The 12,703-nt window shown below is 39.7% G+C and overlaps 1 protein-coding gene across 3 annotated transcripts in view; it reads right to left on the bottom strand.

Annotated features, from left to right (window-relative positions):
- Positions 1–650: 650 nt before the first annotated feature.
- Positions 651–12,703, bottom strand: part of LOC139413123 (calcium-activated potassium channel subunit alpha-1a-like) — a 309,221-nt gene continuing 297,168 nt past the window's right edge. For all 3 annotated transcript variants that reach the window (XM_071160220.1, XM_071160212.1, XM_071160204.1), the window contains 3 exons: positions 12,269–12,387; positions 10,434–10,658; positions 651–6,502 (listed from right to left, as the gene is read on the bottom strand). In XM_071160220.1, the coding sequence (XP_071016321.1) occupies positions 6,481–6,502; positions 10,434–10,658; positions 12,269–12,387 (366 nt within the window). In that variant the 3' untranslated portion in view covers positions 651–6,480. The remainder of the gene's footprint in view (positions 6,503–10,433; positions 10,659–12,268; positions 12,388–12,703) is intronic.

Raw genomic sequence — 12,703 nt, forward strand, 5'->3', positions numbered from 1 at the left:
TTGAGTTCAACCTCTCCCCTCTCCCTCCAGAGAGCCAAGGTCAAAGGTCAAAGACAGGATCCATGTAATAGATGGCATCCACCACCATTTCCTCTTATTGTACCTGTATAGGATCACAGAGATATAATAAATATATATTTTCTATTGTGAATATGTCAATATGTCTGATTCATTATCCAGGAGGAAACCGTAGGATCACTGACATAATAAATATAATATATTTTCTAATGTGTAGATGTGTCTGATTCAGCAACCAGGAGGAAACACATCACTGTATATAATATATTTTCTGATGTTTATGATTCAGTGTCCAGGAGGAAACTGTAAGAGCACAGAGACATAATAAATCAAATATATTTTCTAATTATATGTGTAGGATAGTTTGCTCCTATAGGACACCATCCTGGGGGAGACTGAGATGGACAGAACTTTTAATCAACAAGATGTTTAGTGTTGTTTGTTTTAATGTTAACTATTGTATATTTGTTTAATTGCCCCTTGTGGAATAATTCATTATTCAATATTAACACCTTGTGATTGTGCTATACCGTAGTATATTGTCACTACGGTGTATTTTCGTCTAACGCTCACATGCATCACTGTAAAGAATATACACATTTTCTAATGCTGGAAGGAAATGAGAGGAGACGTTCCAGTTTTAGAACACAAATACATCCATTTTAATTTGAGAAAATACAAAAAGAAACCATGTACAATTTATGTACAAACTTTTTGTACAAGACAGTATATTTATCAGCGGATTATGTTTGACAGAGTCAGGTAGATCTACCCAGCACCATCAAATCCTCCATGTATCCATCAAAACTAAGTAGACCATGTGCCAAAGAATCAGATATGTGATGTGTGAGAGCAATGTCCTGAATTCCACCCGAACTGATAGGCAGCCCACCCCACAAAATACTGCAAGTTTATTTTTTTCCTAAAAAAATCAACAAAGATTGCCACCTGCAATTTCAATGTGTTGTTAAGACTTAAATCCCCCCATAGTTTTATACATGTTATTACATCTAGTACATTTTCCAGCAAATAAGTTATTTTATCCATCCTTTACAGTAACAAAATAGATAAACAAAAATATGTAACATACTGTAACAGTGATGTGTGACGTTTCATAGTCCTGACTATCTTAAGCGGACTAAAACACTCCAGAGCCACATGAAACAGCCTGGCCTGTGCTCTCTGTGCATCCTTCAGTCATTCAGACCTTCTACCACACAACAAACATGTTTTAACATCTCTCCCTGCAGTCTCCTAACAACAAGATAGGTACCTTCAGCTACAGACAGTACGACCAACTCAGATGTATGATACTTTGATGAGCCCCATGTCCCTGCCCCATGTTCCTTCCTTTTCAATGCCACTTTTCGCTATAGTGGGTCTTGAAATGGGCCCTCCTCTTGACCTACAGCACTGCCTGGCACTATACTGGCATGGGGGCATTGATGGCTTGGATGTTCTCCACGCCAGTATAAATCACATACACATACACATTTACTTCCCTTTCTGAGAAGAACTAACTCAATCCCTACTCATTCTGAGTTAGTGAGTCAGTGAATGACTGAATGATGCTTGTTCAACAACACTTTCCATGGCACTTCAAAACACTAACTTTAGAGGCGTACATTGCAAAGACGTGTACAAACATATTATATGGTATACAGCAGTACCATAGATTTGTGGAGTATTTGTGCCAAAAAGAGATCAAGCTTAATGTAAGAACAGGTTTCAATCCAGTGTCTTTTCCAGTTTGAGTCAAAACAGTCACACAAATTGTGGGTACAAGTATTGAAAATAAAAAAACATTCAGATATAATGAAATGCACTGGTAGACTATTCTGTTAAGTATGCATCTGTTTGGGTTGTGATTTGTACCATTTGATTTCTGAGTACAGTGGTAATTATTTAAGTGCCTCTGAATAAAAAATAAAACTGTAAACAAATAATACAAATTAGTTTCAAACAATCCATGGATATTACTATGGTGACATAAATGACGAGAGCTGACAAAATGGAATGTAAACCCTGATAAAGAAACTATTTTAACAAGAAAACAAATGAAGTATGTTCTCTCTGTACTGTGATAAGCTTTGCTGAACTGGTACCAGCTTATGTCTGCACCTCTGTGATGGTTCATATATACAGGTCCTGTTAAACCTGCTCAAGTCAAGTTTACATTTTTTTCCATTTATGACAAAACAATAAGTTTGTCCTTCGTCAATAGTATGTGTCAAGTCAAGTCATTGTCAGTGTCAAATATTAATTCCTCGTTTTTCAGTCTAGCGAGTATATTATTAACAACCCAATTATATACACATTTTTACTCACATACTTTCTGAAAATAATTATACTTGCTACAAAGTGTGACAACAATGTAAGCACAAAAGCTTCAGAAGTTCACGTCAGGACAAAATGTTTATGAGCAGTCGCACCACACCCAATAGACAGACAGAAAGCTCAGGACATTTTGCTTCAGAAAAATCTATATATAATGGCTGAATATCCACAACATATTGAGACACAAATATATGTCCTTTTTTTGTCAAGAATGACAGGTCTTTAGAAAGACATTATCTTAGTCTATAATATCATGGCTATCTGTTCAATGCAAACAACCTGATGATGTTCTAACAATCTGTCACATAGTTAGAAACGCACATTCATGAAGAATGACATTATACACCCACAAAACAATACTTCAATGTATCTCTCCTTACTAAGAGACCTAATTTAGGTCAATCATTGATAGTAGAGGTCACCCAGTTTTACTCTCAGAACAGAACGAATGCCTAAATGCCCCAGATCGGGGCTTCATGCACCTTTCCGATTGGCTCACTGTCTGGGTATTATTTACACCCAGTGATTGTTTACGTCACATTTATGTTTGTCTCAGACAACAATATTTGTATTTGCTTACAGATGAAAATGAGCAGTACAATAAAGTTTATCAATACAGCTACAGAGATCCTTCAACTAAGCCCATTTACGTTTTGAGGAGCAATCAACAGTTGATACAGAAGCTCAGAGTTAGATTTATGTTATCTCCTATACAATATTGACTTAGGGCTCTCATTAGATTTATGTTATCTCCTATACAATATTGACTTAGGGCTCTCATTAGATTTATGTTATCTCCTATACAATATTGACTTAGGGCTCTCAAGATTTATGATATATTTTCTACAATATTGACTTAGGGCTCTCACAAGATTTATGTTATCTCTTCTACAATATTGACTTAAGACTCTCATTAGATTTATGTTATCTGTTATACAATATTGACTTAGGACTCTAGTCAATCTGTATCACTGAAGCGTTACAGATTGTGCGATAGAAATGTAAATGTAATTTCCGATTGAGCCGACATATGCAGTGGTGTAAAGTACTTAAGAACAAATACTTTGAAGTACTACTTAAGTCGTTTTTTGGGATATCTGTATTTTACTATTCATATTTTTGACAATTCACACTCTTATCAAGATAACATCCCTGGTCTTGCCTCTGATTTGGCGGACTCACTAAACACAAACACCTACATACTTAGTTTGTAAATTATGCCTGAGTGTTGGAGTGTGTCACTGGCTATCCATAAATAAATAAAAAACAAGAAAATGCTGCCTGGTTTGCTTAATATAAGGAATTTGAAATGATTTATACTTTCAAATATATATATTTAAAACCAAATACTTTTAGACTTTTACTAAAGTAGTATTTCACTGGGTGACTCACTTTTACTTGAGTAATTTTCTATTAAGGTATCTTTAATTTCACTCAAGTATGACAATAAGTACTTGTTCCACCACTGGACATATGCAGCGTTTATCGTGAATGCAGTCTCTGCTAAACATTGCCTTTAAATTTCAATCAAACTGTAATGTTGAACTTCTGCGATATGATTGAATAGCGCCCTTAATTACTATACTTTATCAGGGATAAGAGAGGGGACTTCTAATCTTCCGAAAATGATACATTTCTAATTATAAGCATTGCAGAATTGAAATTAATAATTTTGGTATGATTATGTTAAATACAGTGATTCACTTAGAAATAAAATAATCTGATGTAATTATAGGCCTAATAATAATAATGGATTGCTTTCACAAAGTGTTTCTCACTACGTCATGTGTAAAAATAAGTACAACATGATTATGCCCAGATGAATATAAAAGAATCATATTTGTATGTATAAAGTATCTAGGTTAAGAATTGAGTTGGTTCATCTGTGGCACCATACCCTCTCCTCCCCAAGGCTGCAGCTCTGTCTGGGTTGCTCTGGATCAAAAACAAAATAGAAACGGTCCATTTTTAACACGCACTGTCTTGTGCCTTGACCAGAATGACATGAAGAACACAGGCAGTATTCTCCAGCGTTCTTCATCGTCATCAGTGGCAAAACTATGATTGAGCTTTTCCCTTAATGTTTACCAACAGTGTTTAGAGGTGTCATGATGACATCAGGATTGGCAGCGGAGAACATCCAAGCTCTTTGCTGCCTCTGTTACCAACCCTGTGCCAGGCAGTGGTGGCGCTGGTCAAAGGAGGACCCACTGATGCCCATTTTACGCAATATGTGGCATTGTTTCTCCGAATTTCTCAACAGACAAAAAAATATTGAAATTATATGCTTATTCTTTTGTTATTAAATAGGTTTCGGCTTAAATGCTTCCCTTACATTTTTAGGGCACACAGCTAATGTTTGTTCACATTTATTCAGCTCAATCATAGATGGTGTATTATTGGTGATGTGACTGGGCATGATGGTGAGCAAAGAAAAGTGTTTGCTTAGTTCATTAGTTGATTGGCAACCCCCAGACAGAGCTAGTTCCTATTCGTCATTCATGTTTGAAGCCTTGATCCCACATGCTGCTCCCTCAGAGGCTGAACCACCATCACATACACACTGATGGAGAGATGACGACACTAACACTAACTCAGTTGAGGGGACACATTGCTGCCACGTACAGTACACACATGCCATATGCAAGATGTGTACAAGGTTGTCCTTTCACTCAATTAACGTGTTCACAAGGGACGAGACAAAGTTGTCCATTCACCTCTTTCATGTTTACACATAAGGGATAGGACAAAGTTGTCCTTCGTCCCCTTTCATGTTTACACAAGGAATAGGACAAGGTTGTCCTTCGTCCCCTTTCATGTTTACACATAAGGGATAGGACAAGGTTGTCCTTCGTCCCCTTTCATGTTTACACAAGGGATAGGACAAGGTTGTCCTTCGTCCCCTTTCATGTTTACACACAAGGGATATGACTAGGTTGTCCTTCGTCCCCTTTCATGTTTACACATAAGGGATATGACAAGGTTGTCCTTCGTCCCCTTTCATGTTTACACATAAGGGATAGGACAAGGTTGTCCTTCGTCCTCTTTCATGTTTTCAGGTTAAGTTGATCATCTGCGCTGTATTGTTATAAAAGGGCTCAGGCACCATGCGATGATAGGAGCTTGAAACACGGTCAAAGACATCATTATGATCCATAGCCATTGTGATATCCCCAGAACAGATGTAGGTACAGTGTAGCTATATACGGTCAACCAGCTTATCCCAGAACTATCTCTTACAGTACTCTGAGTCTCAAGACAACTGATTTACAATATGATCTACAGGACTCGAATGCATTCATTCAGATGATTACTCAACAGCATGTTGACATACAGTAGCATACCCTAAGCAGTTATGTAATGGATCTGTACACCTCTTCAAATGACAAAGTGAATCGACAACCAAAAAGTTCACATTTCTGTGATGGGTGTTGTTTTGGGGAGATGTCAATGTTTCCCGTCGTCGTGTTGCAAAATAACGTGATTAGTTTTAGTGCAAATAGAACAGAAACAGACACGGTGTATGAGTGGTCAGCCCCAATGGCGTTTTTGGGAGATGTGGTGAACGATGAGCGAACTGCCGTGACCCTCATCCTCCAACAACAAGTACTAACCTCAAAATACAGTAGCCATGGAGTCTGGTCACACGAAGAGGTGATGAACGATTGCAAATAATTACAGGAAGTACTTAATCTTCTCTCTTCAACTCTTCAAATCATTTCAAAAAGTGCTAAGGGGGAGGGGGTGTACAATCCTCATTAGATTGTCATTATGTACATCTCTATGGAAGATTGATAAATGAAACATGAAGAGCATGGAAGTAACATTGCAGGTATACACATAGGAGGCCCCTTCCAGTTGTGGTGTTTATGTCAAACCCTTGATCTGTAGAATGAGTGGGGACCAATTAATCATCGTCATCCCTGTTCGCCATCTCTTATCTCCTTTCATAAGAGCGTCCAGAATTCTCATGAGTCATCAAGCAGGCCTGGTTTTCAGCATTCATCTTCAACTTCTCTGATTGGTGGTATCAGACTGCTAGTGGATTTGTATTGGTTGACTTGGTTGGCCATGTGAGTGCTCATGGGCTTGATCTGAATGTTCCGTTGGTAGGCATTTTCTGGTTCATCTGTAAACCATTTCCTTTCTGCGGAGGGATGGGATGGGGCAGAAACAAAGTGTTAGTGTTGAATAATCCATACGGTGTCATGTCATATATTCCTGTCTCAGTTTAAGTAGCCGTCTTATATAGCATGAGGGATCATAGGTTTCAAGTCAGGTAATTTCCTTCCAGGTAAAGTTATTTCAAATTTGGAGTGTGTGCATGTGGGTCTGTGTGAATGTAAGTGTGTGTGTGTTTCAGTCAACTTAGTGCTCAGGCAAGTGTGTTACAGCACAAGTGTTTGATGTTTTGAAACCCTGAGGAAACCCTGCCTGAGGTGAAGCAAGATGTCTATCGCCTGAAACCACCACAGAGTTATGAGTTCGAAACATGTCAATTTGAGGAGGTTTCAAGCCTACTCTACGAGAGGTATGATCTTTAGGTCATCAAATGTCTACATGTTTGTATTATATAGTGTGTGATAGGCAACACTCTGTGGCTCCAGTTGATAGTGTTATACAGAATCCGGATTACAACATATTTCTATCACTTGAACAACATCTAATCACATTCAATAGGAAAGAATATGTGCAAACACACAAACCTCTGACAATGCAATTTGTCTCAAGTTGAAATAAAGCAAACAAAAAAACATGATAAATGATACAAAATAGAGGCTCTGTCAGAAGAAAACAAAGAAAAAGCATAATCAGGTGAATTAGGGTGTGAAGGAGATAAAACAGAAAGGCAGGAAGAGCCAATGCAGAGATGGTCCTGGGCATGACAGGGAGAGGGCAGAGGCAGCGGCAGCCATTTTGCTTTCCATTTGTCCAAAAGCAAAACTTAAACTGAGGCATGATGACTTATCCTTACAGGAAAATAACAGAAAGACTATTAAACCTCCCCTTGTCATAACAATTGCCACAGGGACAAAGTTATGATTAGAACCCCACGTAAAGGTTGCTATTGTAATAGTAGGACATGCAGAATTGTTAACTTGCATACCTTGGCTCATTCTATTCATCCTTGTTGCACTTCAGAAAGAGAAGTAGGTAATCTAAGTAAGTGAGGTATTACAGTCTATACAAGGCAAATAACACGTCTCAAACACAATCACTGGATCTCTTGCTGTTCTCTACAGTATGTAAACACTGACAACTATGGCTATTTTCTAACGTAATCAAGGCCTCATTGATAAAATGTAAAATGCTATTTCAGTTTACGTCCTAAATTGACCCCAACCCTACTTGTCAGATGTTGCCTTAGCCCTGTTTATGTTTCTAGATACTGAACACCTACACTTCGCTTCCCGATGACACCATGTTTGAAAAGCATTGAAGGCAAATGCTAAGGGACATTTAAAATGACACTAAGACATTTCAATTGGTCTGTTGTCTTTAAGCTTAAGAATGGACATTGATAAATGATATATCATTGTTTAGGGAGTACTTAGTAGCATGATGTCTTTTCTTACCATCAAAATCATATTCTCTGGGTAATTTTACAATTATTACTTCCTTATCATTTAATATAACTTAAATTATATATTATATTATGCAAAACACATCCAAATTTAAAACAGAACTAAAAATAAGCATTTGAGATGTAGAACTAGGACCATGGACATGCCATGTCTCAGAACAGACACAATAACCAGATAGATGTCAACACAGATGGTTTAATGACGTTTATCATGGACAATCATCTGGAACATCAGCTTCTCTGGACAAAATGTGGTCATGTTGGGTAAAATGTTTAGTCTACGTAAATCATGTTACATTCAATCCATAACCATGGCATGCTGTTGGTACGTACACTAACAAATAAGCAGGCTATACCAATATGAGTCAAAGTAAAAACATACTGTACAGTGCATTCAGAAAATATTCAGACCTCTTCACTTTTCCACATTCTGTTATGTTACAGCCTTACTCTAAAATGGATCAAATCAAATCCTCAATCTACACATAATACCCCATAATGACAAAGCCAAAACAGGTTTTTATCATTTTTTGCAAATGTATTAAATATTAATAACAGAAATACCTTATTTACATAAGTATTCAGACCCTTTGCTATGAGACTCGAAGTTGAGCTCAGCTCAGCTGTTTCCATGGCTCATCCGTGAGATGTTTCTAGAACTTGAATGGAGTCCACCTGTGATAAATATAATTGATTGGACATGATTTGGAAAAGAACACACTTAAGATCCCACAGTTGACAGTGCCTGTCAGAGCAAAAACCAAGGTCGAAGGAATTGTCCGTAGAGCTCAGAGACAGGACTGTGTCGAGGCACAGATCTGGGGAAGGATTCCAAAAAATTTCTACAGCATTGAAGGTCCAAGAACACAGTGCCTCCATCATTCTTAAAAGGAAGAAGTTTGGAACAACCAAGACTCTTCCTGGACAGACGTAAGCCACTCCTCAGTAAACGACACATGACAGCCCACTTGGAGTTTGCCAAAAGGGCACCTAAAGGACACTCAGACCATCAAAAACAAGATTCTCTGGTCTGATGAAACCAAGATTGAACTCTTTGCCTGAATGCCAAGCATCGTGTCTGGAGGAAACCTGGCACCATCCCTATGGTGAAAGCATGGTGGTGGCAGCATCATGCTGTTGGGATGTTTTTCAGCAGCACGAACTGGGAGACTAGTCAGGATCGAGGAAAAGATGAACGGAGCAAAGTACAGAGAGATCCTTGATGAAAACCTCCTCCAGAGCGCTCAGGACCCCAGACTGGAGCGAAGGTTCACCTTCCAACAGAACAATGACCCTAAGCACACAGCCAAGACAACGCATGGGTGGCTTCGGGACAAGTCTCTGAATGTCCTTGAGTGGCTCAGCCAGAGCCCGGACTTGAACCCAATCGAACATCTCTAGAGAGACCTGAAAATAGCTGTGCAGCAGCACTCCCCATCCAACCTAACAGAGCTTGATAGGATCTACTGAGAAGAATGGGAGAAACTCCCCAAATACAGGTGTGCCAAGCTTGTTGCGTCATACCCAAGAAGACTCGAAGCTGTAAACACTGCCAAAGGTGCTTCAACAAAGTACTGAGTAAAGGGTCTGAATATGTATGTAAATGTAATATTTCAGGTTTGTGTTTTTTTTAAATGAGCAAAATGTCTAAACAACCAGTTTTTGGTTCGTCATTATGGGGTAGTGTGTTTAGATTGATGAGGGGGAAAAAAACAATTAAATTAATTTTAGAATAAGGCTGTAACGTAACAAAATGTGGAAAAAGTTTAAGGAGTCTGAATACTTTCCCGAGTGCACTGTACCGTGTCTTATCGAGACAAAATGCCTGCCACGCCCGTCACCGGCCTGGTACAAAGACAACATATGATTGTTATAGAAAGACCTATGTTCCTTGTCATCTTTCGGTGATATTTTGCGTTCTTAAAATAATGCTTAAATAAAGGTTCAATGAGGTCGAAGGAAATTTTTAAGACAGTTTGTCGGTGAAAACAATGCACATCAAAGTTTCCCCTTAGTTCCATTGATTGGATCATGGTACAGTAGCTATGGAGGCAGGCAGAGATGTCAGAGCAAGGACCACATGCTGATGGTTATGGAGCAAACATTGCACAAACATGACGTTGACATTGAGCACAAAATCTCAGAAACAAAACCCAAACCCCAATAAACATACAGACAGAGATAACTGACCAAACAGTGACACACACACACCTTTTGGCCACAACTCTACATAGACACAACACCCACAGGAAACTTTTGGGAACACATACTACACAGACACACACACAGACACACACACACAGACACACACACACACACACAGACACAGACACAGACACACACACACACACACACACACACACACACACACACACACACACACACACACACACACACACACACACACACACACACACACACACACACACACACACACACACACACACACACACACACACACACACACACACACACACACACCTCCTCCACCTACTTCTGTTTGTGGCCAGCCTCCCGAGCCTTGCTGCTGCGGTTCTGGCGGTTGGTGGTGGGGATGGAGTGGACAGATGAGCTCTTTTTGCTGGAGGAATGGGAGGAGTGGGAGCTGTGGGAAAGGCTGGTCCGAGACTGGCCCGCGTTGTGGTCAAACTGCATCAGACAGAAGATCAGATCTGTGGGGACCAACTCAAACTCATACGGAGGGTTGGTGATCACATACCTGTATAAAGGAAAGGATAGGAGTTGGTAGAAAACAGAACAATACTGATTAGTCAATGTATAATTAAGCAATAAGGCCAGGGGAGGGGGGGGTGTATATGACCAATATACCATGGCTAAGGGCTGTTCTTAGACTCAACGTAATGCAGAGTGCCTGAATACAGCCCTTGGCCATGGTACAGTGCATTCAGATACCTTGACTTTTTCCACATTTTGTTACGTTACAGCCTTTTTCTAAAATGTATTAAATCAATCTTTTTCCTCATCAATCTACACACAAATGCCAAAGAAAAAACATTGTTTTAAACATTTTTGCATATTTAGCGATTACAGCCTTGAGTCTTCTTGGGTATGACACTACAAGCTAGGCACACCTGTATTAGGGGAGTTTCTCCCATTCTTCTCTGGAGATCCTCTCAAACTCTGTCAAGTTGGATGGGGAGCGTCGTTGCACAGCTATTTTTAGGTCTCTGCAGAGATGTTCGATCGGGTTCAAGTCCAGGCTCTGGCTGGGCCACTCAAGGACATTCAAAGACTCCTGCCACTCCTATGTTGTCCTTGCTGTGTGCTTAGAGTTGTTTTCCTGTTGGAAGGTGAAAGGTGAACCTTCGCCCCCGTCTGAGGTCCTGAGAACTCTGGAGCAGGTTTTCATCAAGGATCTCTCTGTACTTTGCTCCGTTCATCTTTCCCTCGATCCTGACTTGTCTTCCAGTACCTGTTGATGAAAACATCCCCACAGCAAGAAGCTGCCACCACCATGCTTCACGGTACGGATGGTGCCAGGTTTCCTCCAGACGTGACGCTTGGCATTCAGGCCAAAGAGTTCAATTATGATTTCATCAGACCAGAGAATCTTGTTTCTCATGGTCTTGAGAGTACTTTAGGTGCCTTTTGGCAAATTCCAAGCGGGCTGTCATGTGCCTTTTACTGAGGAGTGGGTTCCGTCTGGCCACTCTACCATAAAGGCCTGATTGGTGGAGTGCTGCAAAGATGGTTGTCCTTCTGGAAGGTTCTCCCATCTCCACAAAGGTACTCTGGAGCTCTGTCAGAGTGACCAATGGGTTCTTATCACCTCCCTGACCAAGGCCCTTCTCCCCCGATTGCTCAGTTTGGCCGGGTGGCCAGCTCTAGGAAGAGTCTTGGTGGTTCCAAACTAACAAAATGTGGAAGAGGTGAAGGGGTCTGAAGACTTTCTGAATGTACTGTACATTGGCCATATACCACAAACCCCCGAGGTGCCTTATTGCTATTATAAACTGGTTACCAACGTAATTAGAGCAGTAAAGAAAACCTTTTGTCATACAGCCAATCAGCATTCAGGGCTCGAACCACTCAGTTTATAAAAACAAATACATCACAGAAAGCTAATGGGGCGTGGTTGAAAACTAATCAGTTACAAGATTTCAAAGCAGATTTATTTTGAATAAAAAATGTTCTGTGTTAGAGGCATGAAGTCGAAATGCATCTAGTTTGTAGAGTTATCTAATCACATAAGTGTCTACGATAAACAGTATAATATAATCACATAACTGCTAATATTATAATGGGAAACAGCTGATGTTGTTACACCTTGACAAGTGAGATGGGTGGATGTAACACTGACTGTCTCACCGTTTGGTACACTGGCTAGGTGTGGCAAGGTGAGCGTCTCTCAATCTGTAGATTCCGAAGCACAACATGTTGTATGTCTTCAATGCTTTACAGAACAAATCTCCATAGCAACCACCATCCTGGAAAACAACAAACGGCAAATCAAAAACAACATCAGGGTGTGTTGGCTTATACAGTGCAATCATTTGTCGAAATTACAAAATAATCCAAGTTTTTTTAAATGTCAAACTGCAGTGCCCTGGATACATCCTGCTGTATGTTTTGGGGAAAGAGACCTTCTTCATTCCAGAACACACACACAGCAATGCTGGGACGAAAAACCGAAGCATTTTGCTTACGTTGGTAATTTTAGGTGATTTGGCTACACAACATTCCTGTAGATTGTTCTAGAACCATTATTTGGTCAACAGTAATAGCCTATGCATTATGGTGATT

The sequence above is a fragment of the Oncorhynchus clarkii genome, chromosome 1 (genome assembly GCF_045791955.1).
Source record: "Oncorhynchus clarkii lewisi isolate Uvic-CL-2024 chromosome 1, UVic_Ocla_1.0, whole genome shotgun sequence".
Taxonomy (NCBI): domain Eukaryota; kingdom Metazoa; phylum Chordata; class Actinopteri; order Salmoniformes; family Salmonidae; genus Oncorhynchus; species Oncorhynchus clarkii.